The sequence below is a fragment of the Typha angustifolia genome, chromosome 15 (assembly GCF_048772165.1).
Source record: "Typha angustifolia cultivar Huaian chromosome 15, ASM4877216v1, whole genome shotgun sequence".
NCBI lineage: Eukaryota > Viridiplantae > Streptophyta > Magnoliopsida > Poales > Typhaceae > Typha > Typha angustifolia.
This window is the reverse complement of record NC_133253.1, coordinates 852,728-880,399: the sequence shown is the minus strand read 5'-3', so window position 1 is coordinate 880,399 and position 27,672 is coordinate 852,728. Positions and strand designations below refer to the sequence as shown.

The window sequence follows — 27,672 nt, the reverse complement described above, 5'->3', positions numbered from 1 at the left end:
GTGGTCCACTCCTGAAGCAGTGGGTGCTCACTCCTACTGCAATCCACCCCCATGTGGTGGAGAGGAGGAGGTAGGAGATAGCAGTGCAGTGAATCTAAAAGCTCATGCAGATATGCAATGCAAAATAGTATAGCACTCTCCCACAAAGGCCATGCCAGTACAACCTAACCATATTCTTCTTGATTTTAAGCATGCATAATAAGAAAAGAATATGCATCCAACTGCATGCTGTCCAAATCAATCAGACAACTATTAGTAGTCCGCTGCATCTGAAGGCAGTAGGAGTACCTTTTGGTGTGTGGATGAGCACTTTTGCAGGAAGAAGAGGTAGAAACATCCAAATTTGCTTAGATGTAGCTATCGGTACACATGTGCAGGAACAAATATCAAAAGCAATGCAAATCTGAAGACTATAATACCTTTTGATGTAAGAAAGAGAAACTTTTGAAAGGAAAAAAAACAAGAGAGGCACCCCAAGATTGATTGCTTAGATAGAGATTCTAGCTTTATTGCATATAACTGAATATATGTACATATGTGCTGATGTCAAAACTACAAGCCAACTTGGTTTAACAGGAAGAAGAAAACACCACCATATTCAGATTTGCTTGGCTATGGCTGATTGAATGCAATGTCATAGAACCTACTCCTCTGCACCTCAGCAGGAGGTATGAAGTAATCAGAGGAGAGGCCTGGTACATTGTATACCACATCATCAATGGTCCACATCTCCTCCATTTGTGTCAGTACTCTGTTGGCCTTCTGCCCAACTCCGAATCTTATTGAGCTGACCATAGACCGCCCCGAATGTGAGATCATCACACCATCCACTGGCCGGTAATTCTCAATGGAAGATGATATGGTGGTCTCCCAGAACATTGCTTGGGCTCCTGGGGATTGAATCCGAGTCAATTGTGAATCCTCCAGGTAAACCAGCAAGCCGCTCCGTTGGCTAAAGTAACCTACCATTCCATGCTTGATGATTTCTGCAGTACTGTCACTCCAACTTGATAATATTGACGGGTCGACGTCTAGCTTCAACACAAAGCACTCTTCCTCGCCGATGTACTTCTCTCCCACATGCTGTGCAGGGGAAAATACTGCTGCTATGGTCACTGGATCTAATCCCTAATAAACAACCAAGATCGTAAAACAAGTTATTCTAACTTATAAGAAGAATCTTGTGCATCATTTACTGGAAAAGGATTTCTAAGAAAATTACAGACCGAAACATTCTACCCTTTTTTTTTTTTGTTGTTGTTGTCTTTTTAACCAAGAATTTTTACTACTACTTTTATAGGTATTACCACAAAGAAAACGAATGGAGAAGACAACCTGTTATCTTAACATAATAAAAGGCATCTAAACTCCAAATAACACGACTCCTTAGACTTTGATTATTGGCTACAAAAGTATCTTTGGTTAGTTGGTCTGAGATCAGGTAACAGCAGATTAGTAAGAAAGGAATAATATATTGTAGCACAAATTGCATACATATACACTCAGATACCCATAATCATTGGGATGCATAAAATTATTTGATAATTTCAACTATAATTCAATTCTTTAGTGGAAAAGATGCCTTCCGAGAGTGAACTGGAAATAATGGCCTCAATGTGACTGAAGCAATTAAAGTTTAGCTTACTAAGTAGCTACCATTATCATCTGCAGCAATATCCAGTAACTGAGGATATTTGCCTTCCTTTGAAAATGAGTTGGAACTTGGAAGTGAAAAAAAAAAAAATTAACATCATCAATGGCTTATTTTACCTCCTGCAACAAGACAACAAATGGATAGGACAATAAAAACCCACTTTTCATGTCAATACATCCTAAAATCAAAATAACAATAACTTGGTTACTATATGGAAACGTACTTTTAACAGGCAGTAGAAAGCCAGCACACCTAAATTCCAAATTCGTATAGTGGAACACATTGTACCACACTAGGACAGACAAGAAATACACTGAGATACCCATGTTAGTATCTTGTTTATTTAAATGCATTAGAACTATCTTATACACAGTACCGCGTGGACAGAAAAAGATTCCCTAAGCAAGTCAATTAGACAGGGAATAATGACCACAACTATGTGTGACTTTAAAGCACTGTCCTAACCAACAGTTAGACAAATCCCAAGATGGCTACAAACCTAATGGTACACAAACATCACCACCTCCCAAAGATGCTACGCAATATATAATTCATCTCTTGATCTTTGTATACTCGGTGAAACAAAGTAGAATGTCAGTACACATGCCCGCAAACCTTTATCCTTTTACTCAAAAGCCAGTTTGAAAGATCCCACTTTGGCACCACAAAGCCAGCAAGAAAGGCAATACAAACAAAGGAAAGGAAAGGAAAGAAGTAGATGGCTTTATTTTATATAGAGATGTAATGCAGACTGTACTGCACTGCAGCCTAGTATCATGTCACTATGCAACCTCTGCATAAGTAAAAGGACAAAATCATGATAAAATGTCGATGCCACTGATAATGAGTAATATATTCAAGTGGTGCCCACTTGCCTGAAGTGCTCGACGGAGCGGCCGGACGCCACCGCGGGCCGCGTGCGGACCAAGCCACGGCGTGCGGCGCCACGCGACCCGGCCATCGCTGCCGGCGACGATCTGGTGGCCGGAGACGGCGAGCTCCATGAGCCACATATCCGGGACCAATTGCCACAGCACGAAGCAGCCCAAGTGGTGCTGTTTTCCTCCCGTCGCCGTAGATGAGCTCCTCCCAGGCTCTTGCGACATGAACAACCTGACTCGCCCCGACGCGTACATGCTCTTCGCACTCCCTTCGATCTTGGCGCAGCCGGTGGTCGCCCGGAATTGTTGGATGATGTACTGCGCCGAGGAAGACACCTGCGGCATTTCATCAAACTTGAGGACCGTTAAATAAAGCAAAAAAAAAACTAAAAGTTAGCTCATGCTTTCGTGTAAAGATTACGTCTTTAGGCTGTTTCGAGGAGACCGGAACAGGGGAAAGCGGGCAGCCGATGACGCTGAGGAGAATCCTGAGATCCGACTTCTTGGAGAAGAGGAGAGGCAAATGGCTTTTGACCCAGTTGCGGATAGAGTGGTTTCTCTTGTATTGACTCTTGGTGCCCTCTTCACTCATGGGCTCCTCCATTAGAGGAGCAAGAGGAGCCATCTCTCTCTCTCTCTCTCTCTCTCTCTCTCTCTCTCTCTCTCTCTAGGAACAGAGAGTTTGTTATAAGAATATGATGATGGTGTGGTGATTAGTTTCTTTCTTTCCTTCTATCCTTCTTTCCTTTCCAAAGAATATATCTCTGTGCTGGCTTCCTCTCTCCAGGCTTTTGGTTAAATGGAAGGGATGGAGAGAAAAAGGTAATAAATTTATGATGATTGAGACCATCATGGTGAGTGACTGACTAATCCTACCCTGTGAGCATTTGATATTAAAGGGTGGGTTGGGGGCCCAAATTGGGTAGGAGTAGAAGGGAGTGCTTTTAAGGCAGGCAAAGGCATTTTGGGGTTAGGAGAGGGGTCTAAATCTTGGTAAATTGTGGAGTGGTACTTCCATAGTTGTCTTAGACTTTGTTTGGTAAAATTAGGAGGATGTCAAGGAATGCTTTTGAATGAAGGGAAGATCGAAGAGATGTATAAATATTAAGACTTTCATTTTTGTACTTATAAGATCTCTACAATTAAAATCGTCAAGCCCACTGTACATACGAGCATGATGCAGCCCCAATCGTCCGATAAATGCAACCAAACAGCAATCCACCATGATGATGTAGTTGTTCTACCTAGGAATATTGGCATTGGGTCCATGGACATAATGATTTGGACTAGTACTGTCTAGGTTTCTGGTAAGCTTACAGATCAGCAACTAACCTAACAATAGAATGGCATATATGAAAGTAACTGCAATAGAGAAAGCCTAGCAGTTTTATTTTTTCTAACAGATACTAATGTTGTGGTGTTTGACAAATGACCAATCTCAGGGAACTTATCTGAATACAAGAAGTGTCTTGAAAAATATTGAGATGATAATGGTGAGTCTCTTTATATCAACAAAAAGGGCTCATCCAGTCATTATGAACTGCGCTGAGATATATATATTTATTCATTCTTTCTGCGCAATTCTACTTCATTTCTCACAAGCAATAATTTTTCTGGTTTGTTTTACATGTTAAAACATAAATGCAGTACCACTGAAAGTAGATAAGTGATCCCAATTACTTGTAACGAGACATTTAAAGGGCTCGTTGAGCCCAAATTCTCACTGATGGATGATCCAGTAGTCATATTAATGTATGTAGTAGTGCCTGCACTTGGGTTTGTACCACCGCTAGTGTCTGCGGTTGCCAGCATGCTGCTCACATAAATGAATGAAATATGTAAGGTGCCGATAAGTTTGATCAAGTAGCACGACCAGCATCAAAACGATTTATGAATCACTCACCTTCCTGCAAAGATGCATGAGCCATGGCCTGGAATATTTCAGTAAATAAACAGGTCAGGATTCGTCAGTGATACTCAACTTATGCATAAGAAAGATAACTAGTTTGATGACCAAAAACTCCTCTGCTCGACAAAGTTCAGAAACTGAAAATTTGCAGGTCATTGATCATAGAATCTATATGTATGAGTGGATTTATAGGTATAAAATTCTAGAAGCTCTAGTGCTTAGCATTGATAAGAATTCTTGAATGCCTGATTTGTTAGATGAGAAATGGCACTTACAAAATTCTCTTGTAGGTGGATGTCTGAAAGCACCAGGAATCTCCAACAACTTGTGCTAAAATTAAACGCTAACTGCAACCTTAAATGGACCAAATTACTTCTATGAACATGGCATTCAATGCTAATATTTCTCAATCTTGTCGCCGTTCAACAACCACCGATGTTCTGTTGCTAAGTTTTCTTCAGCATTAGCTTTTGTCTTATGGATTTATCTGGCTAACAGTACAAGGGAACATTTCTATTCAGTGATATTGAACCAAATTTGAAACTGCTTAATTTGTTCAGGACTTTTCATTTTAACATAGCTGATAGGCATTAAGAATAACTAGATATGCCATAATAATGTCGTAGACATGACTGAATATACTTCCCACCAAAACTTAGGCTTCATTAAGAAGAATGAATAATTGAAACAATGGAAGCTCAGGAAAAAGGACTAAAAGAAAGAATGATAAATCTTACTAGGATCTTTATTGGTTATACTGGCTGTATTACCAAAGGAGCATGTCCCCCCGCTCGCATTCATTTTGTGAAAATAGTCATTATAGGCATAGGAAGCCAATGCTACCAAATTGTTGTCTTCATAACAAGGCTGATTTGGTTGTATAGCACTGCAATTAGCTATGCCAGGCCCACAAACCCAATTCAAGCCCTCACGTAGGGCATCGGATTCCGCATTTGAGTTTGCCACACAAAACACTCCAACCAAATTTGATGAATTTGAGTCAGTGGCATCTGCAAGCAGATAAGACATAGCTTACTATTATATAGTAAGAGACAATGTTATTGAATGGAATGGTAACTGACATAGTTCTATTTTTGCTTCATTGGTAATTTGAATGAATTGCACCTGATGCATCTGAGAGGAAAAGTATCAGCAATAGTATGCATCCCTGCCATCTCTTGGGCAACATCTGAACCAGTAAACCTTGCAGCTGAACATAAGAAAAAATATATTAAAAAAATCAGATAATAAAAGAATTCCAAGAAAAGAAAAAGGAGGCCATTAATATACAACTTTCACATTTACATCATGTATACAATTGAAGTTATGAAGCTTGAAAGATAAAAGAAAGAATCTGAATCAATATTCAGGTACTAGGGATTAAGAACTTAATCACCATGGAGACAGATTGCTTACAACAAGAAGCACAATTGCAGAGCCAGAAACAAAGAGAGGGGAGAAATTTGGGTCCTGTCATGGCAAAATTTCTTTCTTGATGAAATAGATTAAGATAAGTAACATGCCACAAAATCATACATTGTTTAAACAACAATCCCATGAACAAACATTGGAATTTATAAACATGAAACCCAGATGGCAGAAGTAAAGAACAAAGTGTAAGATAAGGAATAGAATCAAACAGCATGCACCTGAGATAAACTTCTTAGGAGTAGAGAGAAAAAAACAAAGCTCTCGATAGTTCTTGCAGAAGAAAACTTAAAATTCTCAGAGCAGAGAGAGAGGGAGAGAGGAGGGATGAGATGAAGATTGTGGTGAAAACACCAGGTGGCGGCGCGCTGAGGGTGAGTATATAAAAAGGCTTCACGTGGAGGGTCTAACTGCAAAAAGAGCTGCATGAGGACTGAGGTAGTATGTATGAGGAGCGTGTATCTGGACTTTGTCTTATTCCGCTCCGTTACATTGTAGATGCAAAGAGGATCTTCTGCATTCCTGGCCGTAGGAAATTTCTGTACTTCGATTACTTTGCAGGCTGTCATTGGCTGCCAAACTGACGAATCGAAAGATACCACTCTTCGTGGTAAATATTGAATACAGGACTCGAAATAATCCGAAATCAACAATACGGTCCTTAAAATATGATTAATATATGCAAATCTCACCCTGCATTTTTCGTAAGCATGATCTTGGGGGGGAAAAAACAAAAATTCTAAAAACTTTAGGGTGTTTTACGTTACGAGTACATTCCAGAAATGGAAAACAAAAAAAAGAACACCACATTGGTGTGAGCATGGGCTCTGCACCCGGGCGGATTGAGCCCATCACAACAAGTAAATTTTTTCCAAGCCCAACCCAAACAACAAAACTTATATCCCTTTGTGGCCGGCCTTAATATATATAATAAGCTTGAAATATAGGTGGTAATATGCAAAAAGAGTGAAAAAAGATAAACAAACTACGTGATTCGAGTTCTGATCATATCTGAAAACCATGCAAGTAGTACGTATCAGATTCGATCTTCACATGCCTAGCTGATGAGAAAATTAACAACAACAACACACACGAATATATATATATATATATACACACACACCGAAAGTAATCGTACAGACAAGCCAATGTGAAAGCACACAAGCAGCCAACACATACATGCCTGCATGCTTTTGTTGCTAAAAGAAAAGGTAATTGCTTCCAAGTGACATATACAAGTCCTCATTACTATACATCAGTTGTCTACCTCAATAAGAAGTTCAAGACCAGCTTGCAGCCCAAGTTTCCATCCCTTGACCACCACGTATATATATACAATTATGCTTGCAAGCACACTGTGGGCCTTTGAATTCTTGTGGATACTAATTAATATTGAAACAAAAGCCAAGCTCAGTTTCTGAGAAGACGCGTATTGACTTGGAAAAGATTGAAGGAAGAGTTGGTAATATCTTATTGATGGTTACAAAGAGATTGGTCACACAAGTGTGTGTGTGTGTGTGTTTGTGTTTTTGTGTGTGTGTGTGTGTGTGAGAGAGAGAGAGAGAGAGAGAGAGGAATTAGTCATTAAAAGGACTTCATGAACAGCTGTTGCAGTGCAGTGATGGAGCTGGATGGTCTTTATGTTTATGTCCCACTTTCGTGACCTTCTGTACTTGTGATTTTCAATGTAGAAAAAACGAATGGATGTTTGACTCCCTTTGCCCTATCCAATACCAGTTAATGCCCATTCCTATCCATATCTCATGGTCCTGCTAATAATCTATTTTTCTTTTATATTAGGATATTATATATGTTAATGGCTACATGATACATTGGTTGTTGGTGGTTAGGATTTTTGAGTATTATTCATCGTATAGATTATAAAATGAAAGGCTGATTAACTCGACTATTATTAGATACTAATGACAGAGTTAATCTTTTTTGGTAGACCCAACCAATCAAGGATGTTTTAGATATAACGATAGTTAAAGTCAGATTATGCATAATGTTAGAGTAAAATTAACACAACCCCCACCATCACATGCCATAACAAAAAATGGAGACAGTTTGTGACATCTCCAGCTATTGATCTCCATTATTTTTCTCAAATTCGAATCCACTCCAGTGAATTTCTTTGTTAATTAATTAGATATAACAAATTATAATAAGGAAGTGGCCATCTTATTGCCCAGGCAGGAGTCCAAATCATGGTGCACCTAAAGAATCACATTGTCGGAGCCATTACAATAATAAACCCGATCCACTACTTCTAATCAAAATTTAAAAACACTTAATTTATATATTAGGCTGCAGAGCAATAATATATATACCATGCACGCTTTGTTATTATCCTAAATAACTAATTAACCTAAAAGATTAAACTCTTAAATAATGGACTAATGAGAGTCCTAATCCTCTCTCCTCTTCGTTAACATAATCTTTTGTATTCTTTTCAAGTTAGAGGAAAGGAAGGTGAAGGGTGACCTTCCATCGTCGGTCGGTGCCTCGGTGGCGTCCATCTGCGGCTGCTCCTGTCGATTTGTCCCGGACATCTGTCGGTGAGGAGGGGGGTGGGGGAAGACACGTGGGAATGCCAGCTCTGCCACGTGCCCGGAGAGTACGGCGAATGTACGGGAAAATGTACTGCTACTCTTGTAGCAACAGCACAGTGGCGGTGCTAAAGGTGCGTGCATCGATATTCGCGAGAGACAGTTGTACGTGTAACAGTGGCCAGTTGACCTCTTTAATGGGTAATTAGATTTTTAAGTGTTTTTGTTAGGATAATTAGGGAAGCAATAGATTAAGTTACATTATATTTATTGTTGATTATGATCCAAATCCGTCTACTATTGAATTCAGATTATGGCAGTCGACTCAAACCACCACTTACTTGATGAGAAGAACAATGAAAGCAATTTCAATTGCTAGGTGTTTCAAGATTTGATTGCTTCCGGTTTGACTTTGATGTCCTAGCAGAACTCACGTTGACTTCGTAAATTGCCAAGCAAATTTAGTCTTGCATAAGCCTTGACGTCATTAGTCCAAGGGGGACCCATTGCAATGGCTCTTCTTATTCTTGGTGGTAATAAATGTGTGGTCATCTCTAGTCATAGATTTATATTCGGGCAACCAAGAGGATGAGAAGAACCGGTAAATTAGAAAGGTTTAGCTTCAAGCTTAAGAATGGATTTAGTCATGGATGGAGGAGAAGAGTTCTTGGAAGCATTTGTTTCTCTTGGGAGGAATTCTGAATTCAACTGCAGAATGTGACTTTTCTATTTGAATTGCAGTTCGTTTCTGAGACCCCAAAAAAAAAAAAAAAATCCAAACTTTAGTGGATTTTAATCGCCAAAATTATTCTGAATTCTTTGTTAGAAAAACAAACGATTTGATAAATTAATATAATATCAATCCAGAAAAAAAAAAAAAAGAGCATTGAAGTATAAACTGTAGAGAAGTTTTCCTTCTCTTCTAAAGCTTAGAACTTTAAAATTTCTATTTAAAATTTATTTTTTCTATTTTTGCTGAAGAAAGAAAAGATCTTTGTAGTGAGATTATAGTAAGCAGTCAACGCAATCCGGAGTAGTAGAAGTAGTAATACAAATTAGCTAATCCATTAGCTCATCAATTTTCACTCTTCTCATTGTGAGGAATCCGTGTGAGAGAAGATTGCATCTGATGGTGGATTCACCGAGGAGCACGTGGTTTGAAAAGCTTCAGTCTCCTGTCACTGGCGTTCAGAAGTTTCAAAGTGTCCCCTTTAACACCCTCTCCTATTTAACCACACCAACTTGGGATTTTGATTTGCAAAAGATTACTACATTTTTATTCTAGGAGTTGTTAGGGAAACTACACAGTTGTTTCACTCACCTATTTTAAATAGCCAACAAACCAACGTCTCCTGCTCCTCTCCTCTCGTTCTTCCTGCCATTTGTTTCTCTTCTCCTCTTCTTATCTCTCTCTCTCTCTCTCTCCGGCTGTGAAGTGATTCTTCAGGCAAGCTGTCAAAGGTGCGTTACTCTGATGGATTGGAAGAATTTAGCTCAAAATCTGAATTGGGTCTTCTTTCCTTTTTCCTGATTTGTGATTTATTTGTCTATTTTGAGTTGGATTGTTGTGGGTCTTGTGCATGTGAGGTTTTAGAGAAAGGGAATGGAAAAGGAGAGAGGCTGCTTTTGGTATTTGGTAGGTTTTGATCTTTAGTGGGGGTATGGTCCTTTTAAGTTCATAAGGAAGTGGGCATTTGTCTTGTACCATTGGATGCAATCTTTGAAATAGACAGATTCTTTTAGTACTACTAATCATAGTTTCCTTTATAAAAGAGTTTTTTCTGCTGAATTGAAGTAAATTGCTTGTTCATTACTGCTGAGTTCTTCTGTAATCTTCTATGTTCTTATTGTATGGTAATGATTCTTTACTTCTTGAGGGGTTTTGGGCATTCAATCTATTTCTTCTTCTTCTTTTACTGTTATCCTTTCCGTTTGAGTGCTTGCAAAAATCCATATCTGTTATTGTCAGAGAAGCTCAATTTTGAATATTTTCTTTTGCAGGTGTAGAAAATTTCTTGCTGTCATTTAGATCTTTGTTCATCTACTGCCAAGTCCAGCACAAAGAATTGGAGAGCACTTGTCGCATTTGGTATCAAAATGAGCATATCACTCTTGGATGAAAGATTTGAATCTCTGCTCAGGAGATCTTTCAGTTTTGGTGATACTATGAAGACTACACTGCGATCCGTTAGCTTCAACGGCCGAGATGCCGAGCATACGATCGTCAAAGTATTTGGTTCCAGTAAGCTAATTATCAAAAGATCCCTAAGCTTTAATAGAAAAGAAACAGATCCATTTTACATGGAACCAATGATCTCAATCAAGAACCCTTCTTCTGAAAAGGAGAATTCCACCAAGCCAATAGATCTTAGCAAATCCAGGTTTAGTCCTTTGAAAGAGAAGAGCATGGAATCTCGATTAATTGGACCAGACAGCTCAAAACATCAAGCTGCAGTTAAGTTGCAGAAGGTCTACAAGAGCTTCCGAACAAGAAGGCAACTGGCGGATTGTGCTGTCCTTGCTGAGCAGCATTGGTATGAATTTGCCTACTTTTGTATATGTAATAGTTTCACTGGTATCTCTTTGTCTCATGCATCTTATGTTTGAAATTTCTATCACTGGCTTCAGGTGGAAATTACTAGACTTTGCATTGCTCAAGAGGAGTTCTGTCTCTTTCTTCAACTTTGAGAAACCGGAGTCGGCCGTTTCTAAATGGTCGCGTGCTAGAATGCGAGCAGCAAAGGTATTTTCTTGGATGTTGGCATTCTATCTATAACGTATTGTTGATTGGGTCATTTAAATTTTGCAAATTCACGGTCTCCTTTTCTTTCTTAAGGTTGGCAAAGGTTTATCAAAGGATGATAAAGCTCAGAAACTTGCTTTGCAACACTGGCTTGAGGCGGTAGGTATTGCAGATATTGTGAAATATATCTATAGCCGTCTTTAAAACGACAAATGCTAATTCATCTACTCGATTTTGTTTCTTGGACAGATTGACCCACGACATCGCTATGGTCATAACCTTCACTACTACTACGACTGTTGGCTCCACTGTGAGAGCAAGCAGCCCTTCTTCTACTGGTAGGTTTCAGAAGCCTCTGTGAAATAAATGATGAAACAGTATTATGTATATGTTCCTAAACAAAGCACTTGTTTAATCAACAGGCTGGATGTGGGAGAGGGAAAAGAGGTCAATCTTGAAGAGCACTGCCCTCGATTGAAGCTTCAACAGCAGTGCATCAAGTATCTTGGCCCAGTAAGTCTCTTTATCAACAGAACATTGTCAGGAATAGTTCTTATTCAAAGCTTCCACTTCATGAAAAATTAATCTCTTGTCATGCAGAAAGAAAGGGAGGTCTACGAGGTTATAGTTGAGGACGGGAAATTCATCTACAAACAGTGCAAGCAACTCCTAGACACATACGAGGGTTCCAAGGACGCAAAGTGGATCTTCGTTCTTAGCACATCAAAGATCCTTTATGTTGGTCAGGTACATTTCCTTGCCTACAATACTCGGGTCTGCTATGTTAGCTGCAAAATTTTCTGATATCATTTGTTCACACATTGCAGAAGAAGAAAGGAAAATTTCAGCACTCCAGTTTTCTTGCTGGAGGAGCTACATCTGCTGCAGGAAGATTAATTGTAGAAAATGGATTGTTGAAGGTGCGTATCAATTTGGTAGAATCATTTCTCTCTAATCATGTTAGATGATATTTGAACAAGAGTTTCTAATTTCTCTTTGCGTCAGCAGGCTGTTTGGCCTCATAGCGGCCACTACCGCCCTACAGAAGAGAACTTTCAGGAGTTCATGAGCTTCCTGAAGGAGAACAATGTGGATCTTACTTATGTTAAGGTGCGTTCACTTCTGTTTTTATTGTTTACTCGTGTAGCTAACATTGTAAGCACCGTGACATTTTTCTAGCACCTTACTCCGAAATAATGAAACATATAAATTTGACTGATGTCTGATCTGAACTATTTTGTTTTACATATTTATACAGTTAAATCCAACAGGAGAGGATGAGGATTTCTGGAGTAGACTCGGAAGCAGCCGATTTGAACTTAACTTTGATGAAAGGAATATCTCTGACATGCCCAAAGATGAAATGGAAAGCGTCCTTGAAACCAAGAGCTCTAGTCCATCTGAGGTTCTTGGGGAGTCACTCGTTAGTATATCCTCTGCCGAACCAAAGGACCTAGAAGAGAGCGATGAAGAAATTGAGGAAGAAATCTATCATGTGACCGACCGAGCGACAATTAACTCATTAGGAGATGATGAAACAGTTGAAGATTCATCTTCTAAAAGACTCTCTGAATACTGTAAACAAAACTTATTTGAAGGAGAGCAGGAAGATAAGGAAGAATCATCTTTGCCACAAGAATTGATTCTTCGCAGGATCAATTCGAGGAAAGGAATGAAGTCATATCAACTGGGGAAGCAATTATCCTTTAAATGGACTACAGGTGCTGGGCCTCGGATAGGTTGTGTTAGGGACTATCCCTCAGAGCTTCAGTTCCGAGCACTCGAGCAGGTGAGCTTATCTCCAAGAAGTGCAGCAGCGCCTCCTAGATTTTCTTCGCCAAGATATGCTACTAGCACTAGTACAGAAATATCTTCGGTAATCGAGCAATAACTGCCTCAAGAACACAAATCTGAAAGTGATAGATGAAGGAGAAGAATAATTAGATCAGTCTAACTGTTGTACAGATAGAATCACAGCATGCAACTCACTTTTTGATTAGATTGAGTTCTTCTTTTGTACATCTTGTAGAGAAAAGTACTTCAATGGATGTAATATAGAAATCAACACAATTCTTTTTAAGGCTACAAGTCCAAAGTTGAATAGACTCACACCTTCTGTTATTCATCCTCTCCTTTTGGATAAGTTTAATTTTGTCTTGAAAAATCTGCATGTTAGGTCCCTCGAACAATCTTTTAGAGCTCCCGATGTTGTTTCAGCAGGACAACATATTATGATATATTATTCTTCACTTTATTAATTCGAGATCACACTGATAATTAATAATGGACTATTATACAGTCCCAGTAGCAGCATCCGTTCTCACAATGAATGCATTCTGAGAGTGTAAATATAGTTCTGATATGAAAGTTCTCAAGTTATAAAGATGTCAGCTCTCTTCTCGTGGCCATATTCAACCATTAAGATCATTATCTTTCATGAACATCCGGGAAAATTTCTCCTTTGCCTCTGTACCTTGAACATGATTTATAAACAAAACAATATAAGGAAAATACAGCAAGTCCATTAGGAGGATGATATTGTATATTGCCTGATTCAAAATTCTAGAATAAGTGATGCTCTATTCAGCTCAAGAACATAGGCTTTGAAGCCATAAATCTTCAGTTTAACTCATCCACAGCTTATTAAGAGTTTGAAACCAAATCATCAGAATTCTTGCTCCAAAACGAGAATTACAGCATATTTCCAACACTTGCTTTCAAAGAAAATAAGGTATCAAGTGCCTGATAGATCTAGAAACTAGGAAAACCCACTACAAAAATCGAAATATGTCAAAACAAAAATGCACTGCTCGAAGTCCTAAGCAAGCTCCTGAATTTAAGCAGGTCTCGTACAGGTAAGATCAGACTAGCAAAAGAATCAACGGAGCCTCCTAGCCTCTCTTTCAGACTCAAGGAGGGTAAGGACATCACCCTCCCTCACCGGGCCCTTCACATTCCTCATGATGAGCCGATTCTGGTCATCCAGAAACTTGACCCGGACTTGCGTCACTTGCCCTCTTGATCCAGTCCTGCCCATGACCTTCACAACAACTGCAAGCTTCACTTGAGTATCCATGCTGCATTGGCAGATAGTAGCAAAAGAGTCAAGTCATTGTGTCAACAAAGATAACACACATATGAAGTATAATAAACATATGAAATAAGCTCAGAGATTATTTAGGTGGCAGTTGGTTCATAGATAAGGAGGCCTCAGTAAAGTCATATATTATATATATATATATATATATACCCCTAATTTACAGTCAAGAAAAGTGCTTAAAGTTATCCTTAAAAGTGCACAAAAATTCATAACCAATTGATTTCTTGGAAGGATAGACAAACTGAATTCTACCCACAGTTGGTTCCATGCAGAGTGTATGGAAAGCTATTTGTACTGGATGGTCGCTAATAAAAAGGATAATGGATTCTTACATAATTGCCACTGAGAACTTTCAAAATATCATAACTGCCACCAATATGATATTTTGAAGAATGCAGTGACAGGCTAGATATTTTAAAAGTTTTCAAAACTGGTTATGTAAAAATCCCAAAAGATCATCATCTCTTCAATTATATAGACATCCATATAACAATATACAATAATTAGAACAACAAATGATTGTAGAAACAAGCTATCATCTCGTCAACTTCTTATTAATCCCTACATGCTTTCATCCCAGCCATATTTTTCTTCTAATTGTTTTCTAATTTTTTCCTTGTTCTCATTTTCTCTTTATACCATCCATACTACACGACACTTGCGAAGTGTCACTTATATCCTAATTCTAAGATCTAACAATTGGACCGAATACTAACAAAAATTGCATGATTGAGAGTACGACGTACGGATTAACATATCCTAATAATCCCACGAGTAACAGTTTATCAAATTTCAACTAAAGACGAATACTTAGAGGCAATGCAACACAGTATCATCAACCAAGATATTCCAGAAGATCGCACGAATCTAGAACGAAACGCTAATCGACAAATGAAAGAATGAGGAGACTGCAATTAGGGCTAGCAGAAATCTACGCACCTCCCCCTCTCGGAAACGAAGGCGATCTCGCTGAAACACGCGGCGGCGAAGGGAGGAGGCGAAAGAAAACCCTAGCTTTGAGTATTTATCGTTTTTTAGGCCTAGCTAGTTAGAGTCACGTGCGGAGGTGGAATTCTATCAGTTCATATGCTTTAAGATTTGGGCTCAATAGTTTTTGGGCCTGGGCCCCGGTTGAGCAGCCAATCACCAAATTTGACGCTAAAATATGGGGTCAAAATGGGAGATCTTAAACAAATAGAATTGAGATTTAGATAAATTTGAAAATTGACTAAATATATATACATATATGAAATAAAGAGTTTTTAACAGTTAGAAAGTTAGAATATGCAATATGCTAATAAATTGGCGATGTGATCATTTTTAAATATGCAATATACTAATAAATTGCTCAAATCTCATCTAAAATGAAAACCCTAATTAAAATATAACTAAATCATTTAGGAGAACTAGAAAGTATTAATACTTAAGTAAATTCAGGTTATATGTTTGTGGATAAATCAATGTCCAAATCTATTCATGACTAAAATTCATATATTCTCGTGTGAATTCGATTACCAAAATTGATAGGAAATTTGTAATAAAATCATTAAGTAGAGACTATTGTTATTGGATTTGGTATTAAAAGGACAAAAGATTAGATTAAATTTTGAGGCAAGTTTACTTTGCAATTATATATATATATATACTTTCTATTTCTCTTTCCTGGAGCAACTCATCCAGAGAAAGTAGTAGTAACACGTGGAGAAGAGCAGAAGAATAACAAGTAAAAGATAAAACTAAAATACCGAACTATTATTAATAATCGAAATTATCCAAAATTACAAACTTCAAGCTAACAATTAACAACTCCTTAAAAAAAACAACAGGTAGAAAACCGAGCGGACTCCAGATTAGGCTCCAATTGAGCAATTACGTAGTATAATTACTAAGAACTTAAACCAGTAAACCTAACAAAGTCCTTGAACCCAGTGATAGTTTGATATATTTCGCTTCGTCTAAAGAAGAATAAAGAAAGCAAAAATTCTAGTGGGAGTCATCCATGGAAGGAGGAGGAGGAGGAGGAGGAGGAGGAGGAGGAGGAGGAGGAGGAGGAGTTGCATTTGATTCTCCACTCTCGTTCGTACGGTGCCGAGAGAAAGGTCTCGTCGCAAGCCTAACGAACTCCGACTCCAATGCATGGAAACGATCCCACGCTATCCCTTCTATCGCTTCAGAAGTTGCAAGCATCGACCTGAGCCGCATCATCTCCTCCCGTCGGCGGAGAGCGAGGTGCAGATACTCGCTCCGTCGCTCCACCACGCCAATGAGGTCGGCGAGTCTCAGCCTGTATTCAGACATGTCGACGCCCTCCGACTCCACCGCGTCGACCTCCCACGTCAGGACGTCGATCGTGCCGACCGGATCCTCTTTGTAGTCCAATGACAGCATCCGTATGCCCTCTTCGATGAACTGGAGAGATTTCTCGACGTCAAGCGAAGAGTTGGTGTTATTCGACGTCATGCCTTCAAGCGAAGAGTTGGTGTTATTCGACGTCATGCCTTCTTACTATCTACGAGATTACGAGTAGTCTAGCTCCTAGACGAAGTGGACTCGCTTGACTAGTATTACGGTGGTTGATAGAATGGAGAGGTTTAAGAGTTTTTGACTCCTATTAATAGAAGCTAGAAACTTAATACGATTAGAACAAGGAAACCAAGTAGGAATAAGACTAGTATTTATGATACTTATTTTTATTGGAGTCGTACAGTGAAAACAAAACTAACTGTAATAGCTCACAAGGGAAGTACGTATTTGGGTTGAATTCCAAGTTGTATTATGATTAGGATCCTCCCTCTCCTAATTCCAATCGGTACTGGAGCACGAGTGATGCTTGACATGCAAAAGTAGTTACTGATAGTCATAGTGGTTCTGTAACTAAGAATTTATGCAGAGAAATTAGATGCTTCAGCATGGAAATTGTTTCTTTTAGAAAAATAAAATAAAATAAAAGGCCTGCTTAAGTATGCATCATTAACATGAGTTAGAAGATGGGGGAAAAAGATGTATCTCATGGCAATGGAACACTGCAAATTAAGAAATGAAGTATTAATCAGATACCATATTTCCATCGTTTGATATTTGAACATTTCCAATTGTTGCAGCAGGTGAACTTAGTCGTTTTGGAGAAGCGATGATGGAAGCCTGCAGATAAATATTTGGCCTTAAATATTCCAGGCAAGAAAAGCATATGTGAGTAGGATTAGTACAGAGGACAAGGATGAACTTTCCTTTGGTAAGGGAAGGGTGCATGGGGAATCATTTCATCCTTCGTTGAAAGAGCTTTTTGAAGGTAATCCCCATTAAAGAGAACAACTGAAATGATACATTTTCTGAAACTAAAGAACTACTTGGAAAAATAAATTTCGTACTGAGGTGTGGATATCTCTTCTATTTGGGGCTGCATTGCTGCTAATTTTCTCTGCTTCTGCACTTTTAATTCCAACATAGTGACATCTCTTCTTTGAAGCTCAAGATGGTAGTCAGTTATCTTGTTTTCCGGCAAGCTGATTTTCTCTGTCAAGAAGACAAAACATAATAGACTAGAAGATTTAAGAAAGAATGATGTAATCTTAGCCAAAGCAGCTCCAACAAGTATAACGAGGCAGTTCACCTCTGTATTCAAATCAAACCGATAAAGTGATAAACTCATTTTTTAGGTTCCGCAGTGAACTTCATAATTGAGAAACAATCTGAATATTTTGAACTTTGAAGTGACACAGGAGTCCAGAACTTTTACACGACCTGAACATCCACACTGGCAACTCTCTTATTGGTTCGTGTAAACTTACAGACTGATGAATGAATGAATCTGATAGATGATAATCTTGCACCATTGCCTTATAGTTTTATTCAAAGTTCCAAAAATCGGTATCGGGACCGGGATCGGTCGTTCGGAAAAACGATACGTATCGACCGTATCCGTCATCTTCGCTGCCTGTATTGGATCGGACTATTATAATTAAATAAAATTCTAAATATTATTAAAAATGTTAAGAAATTTTTAAAAATTTAGAAAAACTTATAAGAAAATAAGAAATAATAATTACTCACATATAAAGCCTAAAGAGTAAAAATATCTTTTCCTCTCTCTCTTATTTTCTATTCCTCTAACTGTTGGCCTGAAGTATCCATTCTCTCCACTTTTTTTTTTCCTTTCTCTCTTTCTCTCTCTCACCCTCTTTTTTTTTTTTAATCTTTCCGTCTCCCTCAATCTCTCTTTCGTTTTCCCTCTCTCTCTCCCTCTCTCTCTTCAGCAGCAGCTGACAGCTGCCTGATGCAGCCGTTGTCTGCTGCCGCTGCAGGTGACTGCTTGCAGCCACTTGTACAGGCCAAAACCAACCAGTTATTGGGATCAGTCGAAACTGGAAACTATAGTTTTATTTAATTTCGAGAACTTATGCTAATTGTGATGCTAGGGATGAAACTTTGCATACAACTGTAAGAAGAATTTGTAGGTGTGCCAGAATATAACATGAAAATTTGATGATCTAAAGTGTCCAGAAATATCCTGAAATTCTCCAAGCGTACGTCCAGCATTTCAAGAAACGAAGTATTTGGAGCTTCTTGGCAACATAGGATACTTTATTAACAAAGCCTCAACAGATGCTAAACTTCAATAAGATCTTTCAGAAATGTCAAAGGATGCATTAGTACTGATGCAATCTTGAAGTATGCAAAGGGAGAAATTTATGTAGATATACCTTAAGACTTCACTTAAACAACCAAACACATAAATCAAGACACACAATAAATAGCTTGGATTTGTGAGAGAAATTGTCATAAAAAAGAAGCTTAAATGTAAGAGAGATTCCAATCTGCAAAATTGAACTAATACTGCAGAAAAGTAATAGAAGGTAATTTATAATATGTTTTTTACCGAATAACAAAACAAAACGGTCAAATATACCAACAATTCAACAAAATCCTTTTCAACTGTGGAAATCCTGCGCACCTTATCCTTTATTTCAGTGACTGATCTTGTAGGCAAAATTATGAGGAAAAGAACAACGCATATAATCAAGACTCAAGAGAATAATAACATTAATGTAAGTGAATATGTAGAATATGTCTAGATGTGCAGAAAGTCCAATTAGGGGAAGCTATATCAGCTTGTTCCTTCTCATTTATTACACGAGACAGACCATCTAAAACTTTTTCGACAGCAGAAGCTTCCTTTTCTCTTGAGCTAAATAACACCAAATGTCTCTGCAACTTCTCTAATATCACAACAAGCTCCTTATATTTTATTTGAATGGGATGCTTTAAAGTACAAGTGGAATCCTGCTTCTCGGATCACAAAGATGAACCATATTAGCTCTCCAAGTCAACATTGCAGCTCATTCCTAAGTCCCAAGTAAGATACAAACTGGAGATAGCATATATTACTGATACACATGTTAGTGGTCTACAGGGCTGTCAAACTCTAAGATAAGAGACAATATAAGGTACATGATGTTCTATAGAGAAATATGTGAAGAGAAAGATGCTTGTTGCAGAAGACTGGAAGATGAACTCGATACAGAAAATAAAATAAGCATATGACAACTTTATGGGATTAAGAAGATTTTCTACTAAAGAGCTAGCTTCTTCAGCAACCTTCAAGTACTTCATACTAAAAACCTCACTTAGATGGTGTATGGACCAAAAGAAGAATGGTTGGCATCTAAGGGGAGGCTATCGTTCGAGGTTCAGAAAATTAGAACAGAGATACCAATGTGCTGTAGTAGTGATACACCATAACTCGTCCCCAGCAAAGGCAAAGCAAGTCTTAGCTCCAAAACTTCATTATCTAAGATTTCAGAAGATTGACTGACCTCATAATGGCGCACAAAAGCTTCCCTCGATTGAAGCAGGCCATTTATAGTTCGTTTCAAATCTGTTTCCATTTTCTCAAGTAATTCATTATTATTTTTTTCAGGATATTTTATCTCTGCAAAGCATTTAATTAAGTATTATTCAAGAATACGCACAAATCGGACCCAAACGAGCTAAATTTTGAAAAAGGAAATACCAGAAACAAAATGAAAGAGAAGAAACGAAAGCTACCCGAGATTCGAGCTTCTTCCGCAGCTCATCGCTTGAAGCTAACTCAGCTTTCAACTCCCACAACCGCTTAAATCTGCTTCTGCTTCTGGAATCTGGCGCTCCGCTCTCTCTCTCTCTCTCTCTCTCTCTCTCTCTCTCTCTCTCTGGCATCAGAAGGCGAATAAGAGAACAGATAGATGGATAAGATAGATATATGGGGATATGCTCTGAGAATTCGAGCGTCGGAGTTGAGGGCGAGAAGCTGCATCTTGAAATTGGAGAGGCCGAGTAGCAGTAGCTCGACGGCCATGGCGCTCTCAAGTGTAAATTCGAAGGTGCCACTAATAAAAAGGAAAGCTTTTTCGCGAAATAGTCCCTTAAAAGTTAAAAGTTCTACATTATTAAATGACATAAGTTAAGTCTTTTTAGTCCCATATCGGAAAGTCTATAAACATAACGAGGACCAAGAGCTTTTATAAGCGTCTCGGTTCCTCCGTAAATACTCACGCAGCTGCGTGGTGAGCACAAAGCGAACTATTCTTTCGCCTTTTACTAAAGAATACCGTGTGCGCGCCACTTCAAGCAGCATACGCCTGTTTTTGGAGGTGTTACTTCTCACGGAGTGCTCCAGCAAGATCATAAATTACAAGTGTTTTTTGTCTCCATTTCGAGGTTTTAAAGCAATTGAATCAATGGAGGATGGATTATTTTTCATTTAAATCATCATTAAAATCCAATCTGTTGGCAATAAGTATTTTGTGTTATTCGTAATTAGCATGTTTGTGCTACGTAAGATATCTCCTTTCATCGTTTACTCGATACTTATTTTTGTTGACATAAATGGGATGTGAAGGAGCATAACTACCAAACAAACCAACAGATGACAGTTGAACCGCGAGACGGTAGTGTGTGTGGAACGACGGCTGAAGGACACCAATACCCAGCTTGCAGAGTTAGACGCTAATGGCCAACTGTGGGAGGAAGGATTGAAGAGTCTAACAAGCTACTACAATCATAAAGCTGTTCTCAATAGACAGCTAAACATCAAGTGGCTGCAGCGGTCCCGCCTCAGGTGGACAACAGAAGGAGACCGAAATACCAAATTCTTCCATATCTCGGCTACCATGCGAAGACAACGAAACATGATATCAGGTATAATGGGTGACGAGGAGAGATGATTGCAGAACCCACAAAAGTGCGCCATACATTCACATCCTTCTACCAAGGGCTCTGGGGTGCAGTGGAAGATCATGGCTATGGGAGACACGAGTGGCCCACACTACCGTGTATCTTAGCTGAAGAAGCGACAGAGCTGGTGAGGCCTGTTACGCGGAAGGAAATCAAAGAGGTGGTGTGGAGTCTACCGAGGGGCAAGGCTCCTGGCCCGGACGAGATGCAGACGGAAGTCTATACCAAATACTGGGATACCGTCGACGGCAGCCTCTGCCAGGCAGTTGGCCACTTCTTCACCTCCTCGGCTATGCCGAGATCACGGGGGGAAACCTTCATAACGCTCATACCCAAGAAAGACCACCCAATAATGGTGGCTGACTGTAGACCCATTGCTCTGTGCAATGTTGTGTATAAGGTCATCGCCAAGGTCATGGTCAGTCGTCTAAAGCCGGTGCTGCCCAAACTCAGGACCGGAACAAGCGGCATTCGTTGCCGGGAGATGCATAGGCGACAACACGCTGGCGGTTCAAGAGGTAGCACACTCCATGGCTACAGATAAGGGTGATCAGCCTATCATGATGATCAAGATGGACATGGAAAAGGCTTATGACCGTGTTAGCTGGCAGGCGGTGGTAGGATCACTGCAACGGATGGGTTTCCCGCCGCAGTGGTGTGAATGGGTGCAGGCGTGCATCACATCCTCCTGTTTTGCCTTGCTTATCAATGGGAGCCCGACAAACTGGATCACACCTCACAGCGGTCTGCGGTAAGGGGATCCGCTCTCACCCTACCTCTTCATCATAGTCACTCAAATTCTGCCGAGGATTATCAACGAGAAAGTGGACCAAGGGCTGCTGCGGGGATATAGGGTTGGAGAAGTCCAGATGTCTCACCTGTTGTACGCAGATGATCTTCTACCAATGACGGAGGCATCTACTGATAATGCTCAGAGTATTCTAGACTGCCTAAACCGATATGAGCAAATCACCAACCAGAGAGTTAATTTCAGCAAGTCGGAGCCGTATCTTCCAACCAGGATCGGAGAAGAAGCCGGTAAACATCTCAGCGAGAAGCTTGGGTTGAAGGTGGCAGCCATGCCGTTCAAATACCTTGGGGTGCTTATCTTAGGGAGGAGAGTGAAGGCGAAAGAGCACCAAGGTTTGGTGGAACGCATCGACAAGAGACTTGCAGGCTGGAAAAGGAAGCTACTATCACAAGCCGGCAAACTAACCTTGATTAATGCAACTCTGATGTCGATTCCGGCATATTGGCTGGGCAGCACCTGATTGCCGGATGCAGTGCTGGATGAGATGACCAAAAAAGCACGGGCCTTCCTTTGGGAAAACAGTGCTGGCCGCGGGCTGCACCTACTGAACTGGGAACAGGTTACCACCGCCAAGCGGCAAGGCGGCCTCGGGGTTAGACGTCTCAGAGATGCAAGAACTGCTCACCTAGGTAAGCTGGTCTTCAAGGTTTTAAACAAGGAGCAGGCTCCATGGATTAGACTATTGCAAGCCAAGTACGGGAGCTTGCACCCATGGGAAACAAAGAAGCCAACAAATGCATCGTGGGTGTGGCATGCTCTAACCCAAACTGCCAAGCAACTAAAGATGGGCTGCAAAGTGTTGGTAGGGAATGGCAGGAACACGAGAGCAGCCTACGATCCCTGGACGCAGGAGGTTCCGTGGAGTAGACAACCTAGGGAGCTTGCGATGTCTCTAATGGACGAAAACTTGATGGTGGCGGACATCACTAACAACCAGCGCTAGACTACCGAGAGGCTTTGTAGAGAGGCGGGCTCGGATATGGCGTATGAGATATCAACCTTTCCCATGGGTGCCGCCACTATTGAGGACATGTGGATATGGTGGCCGCACCCAAGGGGAACTCCATCAGTTAAAGCCATCTACCACTCTCTGCAAAGGCAGAGTGAGCACCAATGGGAAGGGTGGAGGATTCTCTGGCGGCTACCGGTAGCTTTGAGGATTAGAACTTTATGTTGGAAACTCTGCTGGGGCAGGCTCCCAACGCGAGTCTATCTCCAGTACATCCATATTGGATCAGAGGAACGGTGCACAATGTGCGGGCTGTTTCACGAGACGGCCGACCACCTCATGTTTACGTGCAGATACAGCCGGGAGGTTTGGGAGATTCTGCGAGCCAAAGAAGGGGTGGAGACCGAAATGATAGATCAGGAATGGATTACGAGAGAATGGAGCTCGAACAAGGACAAAGACCTAAAGACTAAAGGGATAATAGCCTACACACCGTGGACCCTATGGAAAAGTAGGACTGAAGTTGTTTTTGGCGAGAAGAAGACGCCGGAGACAATAGTGGTGAGAAGAGCAGTAGCCTTAGAGGAGGAGCACATGCAAATGATCAAAGAAAATAAACAGAAGGGAGCAAGCAGCAGAAAGAGATGGGAACCACCACAGCCAGGGTGGATTAAGGTAAACACCGATGACGCGCTCAGAGCGGGCACCTGTCAAGGAGGTGCAGCGGCCGTTTTCCGTGATGCAAAGGGTGACTTCGTCCAGGCAGTTTGGGAGCCTTGTCCGGGGAGCTCGGCCTTGCAAATTGAACTGTGGACAATCAGAATGGGACTGAAGGTGGCCGGTAGAGACTGCAGGTTGGTCTTCGAAACAGACTGCCAGGAGGCCATCAGATGCCTGCAGAGAGTGGAGCACTGCCCTTGGCGTGTTAGGAACCTGGTGCAGGAGTGCCTCGACCTCACGAAGGAATGTCTATTCATGACTGAAATTCATATATTCTCGTGTGAATTCGATTCCCAAAATTGATAGGAAATTTGTAATAAAATCATTAAGTAGAGACTATTGTTATTGGATTTGGTATTAAAAGGACAAAAGATTAGATTAAATTTTGAGGCAAGTTTACTTTGCAATTATATATATATATATACTTTCTATTTCTCTTTCCTGGAGCAACTCATCCAGAGAAAGTAGTAGTAACACGTGGAGAAGAGCAGAAGAATAACAAGTAAAAGATAAAACTAAAATACCGAACTATTATTAATAATCGAAATTATCCAAAATTACAAACTTCAAGCTAACAATTAACAACTCCTTAAAAAAAACAACAGGTAGAAAACCGAGCGGACTCCAGATTAGGCTCCAATTGAGCAATTACGTAGTATAATTACTAAGAACTTAAACCAGTAAACCTAACAAAGTCCTTGAACCCAGTGATAGTTTGATATATTTCGCTTCGTCTAAAGAAGAATAAAGAAAGCAAAAATTCTAGTGGGGGTCATCCATGGAAGGAGGAGGAGGAGGAGGAGGAGGAGGAGGAGGAGGAGGAGGAGTTGCATTTGATTCTCCACTCTCGTTCGTACGGTGCCGAGAGAAAGGTCTCGTCGCAAGCCTAACGAACTCCGACTCCAATGCATGGAAACGATCCCACGCTATCCCTTCTATCGCTTCAGAAGTTGCAAGCATCGACCTGAGCCGCATCATCTCCTCCCGTCGGCGGAGAGCGAGGTGCAGATACTCGCTCCGTCGCTCCACCACGCCAATGAGGTCGGCGAGTCTCAGCCTGTATTCAGACATGTCGACGCCCTCCGACTCCACCGCGTCGACCTCCCACGTCAGGACGTCGATCGTGCCGACCGGATCCTCTTTGTAGTCCAATGACAGCATCCGTATGCCCTCTTCGATGAACTGGAGAGATTTCTCGACGTCAAGCGAAGAGTTGGTGTTATTCGACGTCATGCCTTCAAGCGAAGAGTTGGTGTTATTCGACGTCATGCCTTCTTACTATCTACGAGATTACGAGTAGTCTAGCTCCTAGACGAAGTGGACTCGCTTGACTAGTATTACGGTGGTTGATAGAATGGAGAGGTTTAAGAGTTTTTGACTCCTATTAATAGAAGCTAGAAACTTAATACGATTAGAACAAGGAAACCAAGTAGGAATAAGACTAGTATTTATGATACTTATTTTTATTGGAGTCGTACAGTGAAAACAAAACTAACTGTAATAGCTCACAAGGGAAGTACGTATTTGGGTTGAATTCCAAGTTGTATTATGATTAGGATCCTCCCTCTCCTAATTCCAATCGGTACTGGAGCACGAGTGATGCTTGACATGCAAAAGTAGTTACTGATAGTCATAGTGGTTCTGTAACTAAGAATTTATGCAGAGAAATTAGATGCTTCAGCATGGAAATTGTTTCTTTTAGAAAAATAAAATAAAATAAAAGGCCTGCTTAAGTATGCATCATTAACATGAGTTAGAAGATGGGGGAAAAAGATGTATCTCATGGCAATGGAACACTGCAAATTAAGAAATGAAGTATTAATCAGATACCATATTTCCATCGTTTGATATTTGAACATTTCCAATTGTTGCAGCAGGTGAACTTAGTCGTTTTGGAGAAGCGATGATGGAAGCCTGCAGATAAATATTTGGCCTTATATATTCCAGGCAAGAAAAGCATATGTGAGTAGGATTAGTACAGAGGACAAGGATGAACTTTCCTTAAGTAAGGGAAGGGTGCATGGGGAATCATTTCATCCTTCGTTGAAAGAGCTTTTTGAAGGTAATCCCCATTAAAGAGAACAACCCAAATGATACATTTTCTGAAACTAAAGAACTACTTGGTAAAATAAATTTCGTACTGAGGTATGGATATCTCTTCTATTTGGGGCTGAATTGCTGCTAATTTTCTCTGCTTCTGCACTTTTAATTCCAACATAGTGACATCTCTTCTTTGAAGCTCAAGATGGTAATCAGTTATCTTGTTTTTCGGCAAGCTGATTTTCTCTGTCAAGAAGACAAAACATAATAGACTAGAAGATTTAAGAAAGAATGATGTAATCTTAGCCAAAGCAGCTCCAACAAGTATAATGAAGCAGTTCACCTGTCCATTCAAATCAAACCGATAAAGTGATAAACTCATTTTTTTTAGGTTCTGCAGTGAACTTCATAATTGAGAAACAATCTGAATATTTTGAAGTGACACAGGAGTCGAGAACTTTTACACGACCTGAACATCCACACTGGCAACTCTCTTATTGGCTCATGTAAAATTACAGACTGATGAATGAATGAAAATGATGGATGATAATCTTGCACCATTGCCTCATAGTTTTATTTAATTTCAAGAACTTGTGCTAAATGTGATGCTAGGGATGGAACTTTGCATAGAACTGTAGGAAGAATTTGTAGGTGTGCCAGAATATAACATGAAAATTTGATGATCTAAAGTGTCCAGAAATATCCTGGAGTTCCCCAAGCGTACGTCCAGCATTTCAAGAAACGAAGTATTTGGAGCTTCTTGGCAACATAGGATACTTTAATAACTGATGCCTCAACAAATGCTAAACTTCAATAAGATCTTTCAGGAATGTCAAGGATGCATTAGTACTGATGCAATCTTGAAGTATGCAAAGGGAGAAATTTATGTAGATATACCTTAAGACTTCACTTAAACAACCAAACACATAAATCAAGACACACAATAAATAGCTTGGATTTGTGAGAGAAATTGTCATAAAATAGAAGCTTAAATGTAAGAGAGATTCCAATCTGCAAAATTGAACTAATACTGCAGAAAAGAAATAGAAGGTAATTTATAATATGTTTTTTACCAAATAACAAAACAAAACGGTCAAATATACCAACAATTCAACAAAATCCTTTTCAACTGTGGAAATCCTGCGCACCTTATCCTTTAATTCAGTGACTGACCTTGTAGGCAAAATTATGAGGAAAAGAACAACGCATATAATCAAGACTCAAGAGAATAATAACATTAATGTAAGTGAATATGTAGAAAATGTCTAGATGTGCAGAAAGTCCAATTAGGGGAAGCTATATCAGCTTGTTCCTTCTCATTTATTATACGAGACAAACCATCTAAAACTTTTTCGACAGCAGAAGCTTCCTTTTCTATTGAGCTAAATAACACCAAATGTCTCTGCAACTTCTCTAATATCACAACAAGCTCCTTATATTTTATTTGAAGGGGATACTTTAAAGTACAAGTGGAATCCTGCTTCTCGGACCACAAAGATGAACCATATTAGCTCTCCAAGTCAACATTACAGCTCATTCCTAAGTCCCAAGTAAGATACAAACTAGAGATAGCATATACTACTGATACACATGTTAGTGGTCTACAGGGCTGTCAAACTCTAAGATAAGAGACAATATAAGGTACATGATGTGCTATAGAGAAATATGTGAAGAGA

General features: G+C 39.9%; 4 protein-coding genes and 1 non-coding gene across 5 annotated transcripts; 2 read left to right on the top strand and 3 right to left on the bottom strand.

The window, feature by feature from the left end:
• Nucleotides 1–482: 482 nt before the first annotated feature.
• On the bottom strand, nucleotides 483–3,381 carry LOC140777237 (uncharacterized). Its single transcript, XM_073121202.1, has 3 exons — nucleotides 2,957–3,381; nucleotides 2,530–2,871; nucleotides 483–1,128 (listed from the first exon to the last, which is right to left on the bottom strand). Exons 1-3 carry the CDS (start codon nucleotides 3,158–3,160, stop codon nucleotides 613–615), a joined length of 1,062 nt encoding a protein of 353 aa, XP_072977303.1. The 5' UTR covers nucleotides 3,161–3,381; the 3' UTR covers nucleotides 483–612.
• Nucleotides 3,382–9,633: 6,252 nt separating this feature from the next.
• LOC140778537 (IQ domain-containing protein IQM2-like) lies at nucleotides 9,634–13,374 on the top strand. The gene is made up of 10 exons (XM_073123317.1): nucleotides 9,634–9,882; nucleotides 10,423–10,955; nucleotides 11,050–11,164; nucleotides 11,258–11,323; nucleotides 11,414–11,502; nucleotides 11,587–11,677; nucleotides 11,765–11,911; nucleotides 11,992–12,084; nucleotides 12,173–12,274; nucleotides 12,423–13,374. Exons 2-10 carry the CDS (start codon nucleotides 10,519–10,521, stop codon nucleotides 13,053–13,055), a joined length of 1,773 nt encoding a protein of 590 aa, XP_072979418.1. The 5' UTR covers nucleotides 9,634–9,882; nucleotides 10,423–10,518; the 3' UTR covers nucleotides 13,056–13,374.
• Nucleotides 13,375–13,766: 392 nt separating this feature from the next.
• LOC140778544 (small ribosomal subunit protein eS28) lies at nucleotides 13,767–15,318 on the bottom strand. The gene is made up of 2 exons (XM_073123327.1): nucleotides 15,204–15,318; nucleotides 13,767–14,241 (listed from the first exon to the last, which is right to left on the bottom strand). The coding sequence occupies exon 2, from the start codon at nucleotides 14,238–14,240 to the stop codon at nucleotides 14,043–14,045; it is 198 nt and encodes a 65-aa protein (XP_072979428.1). The 5' UTR covers nucleotide 14,241; nucleotides 15,204–15,318; the 3' UTR covers nucleotides 13,767–14,042.
• Nucleotides 15,319–16,026: 708 nt separating this feature from the next.
• On the bottom strand, nucleotides 16,027–20,634 carry LOC140778294 (uncharacterized). The gene is made up of 6 exons (XM_073122936.1): nucleotides 20,310–20,634; nucleotides 20,078–20,191; nucleotides 19,373–19,544; nucleotides 19,175–19,238; nucleotides 17,647–17,908; nucleotides 16,027–17,553 (listed from the first exon to the last, which is right to left on the bottom strand). The coding sequence occupies exons 1-6, from the start codon at nucleotides 20,457–20,459 to the stop codon at nucleotides 17,464–17,466; spliced, it is 852 nt and encodes a 283-aa protein (XP_072979037.1). The 5' UTR covers nucleotides 20,460–20,634; the 3' UTR covers nucleotides 16,027–17,463.
• A 163-nt stretch (nucleotides 20,635–20,797) lies between these two features.
• On the top strand, nucleotides 20,798–20,915 carry LOC140779980 (U5 spliceosomal RNA). The gene has a single exon (XR_012107426.1). It is a non-coding gene; the product is annotated as a U5 spliceosomal RNA (small nuclear RNA).
• The last annotated feature ends 6,757 nt before the right edge of the window (nucleotides 20,916–27,672 follow it).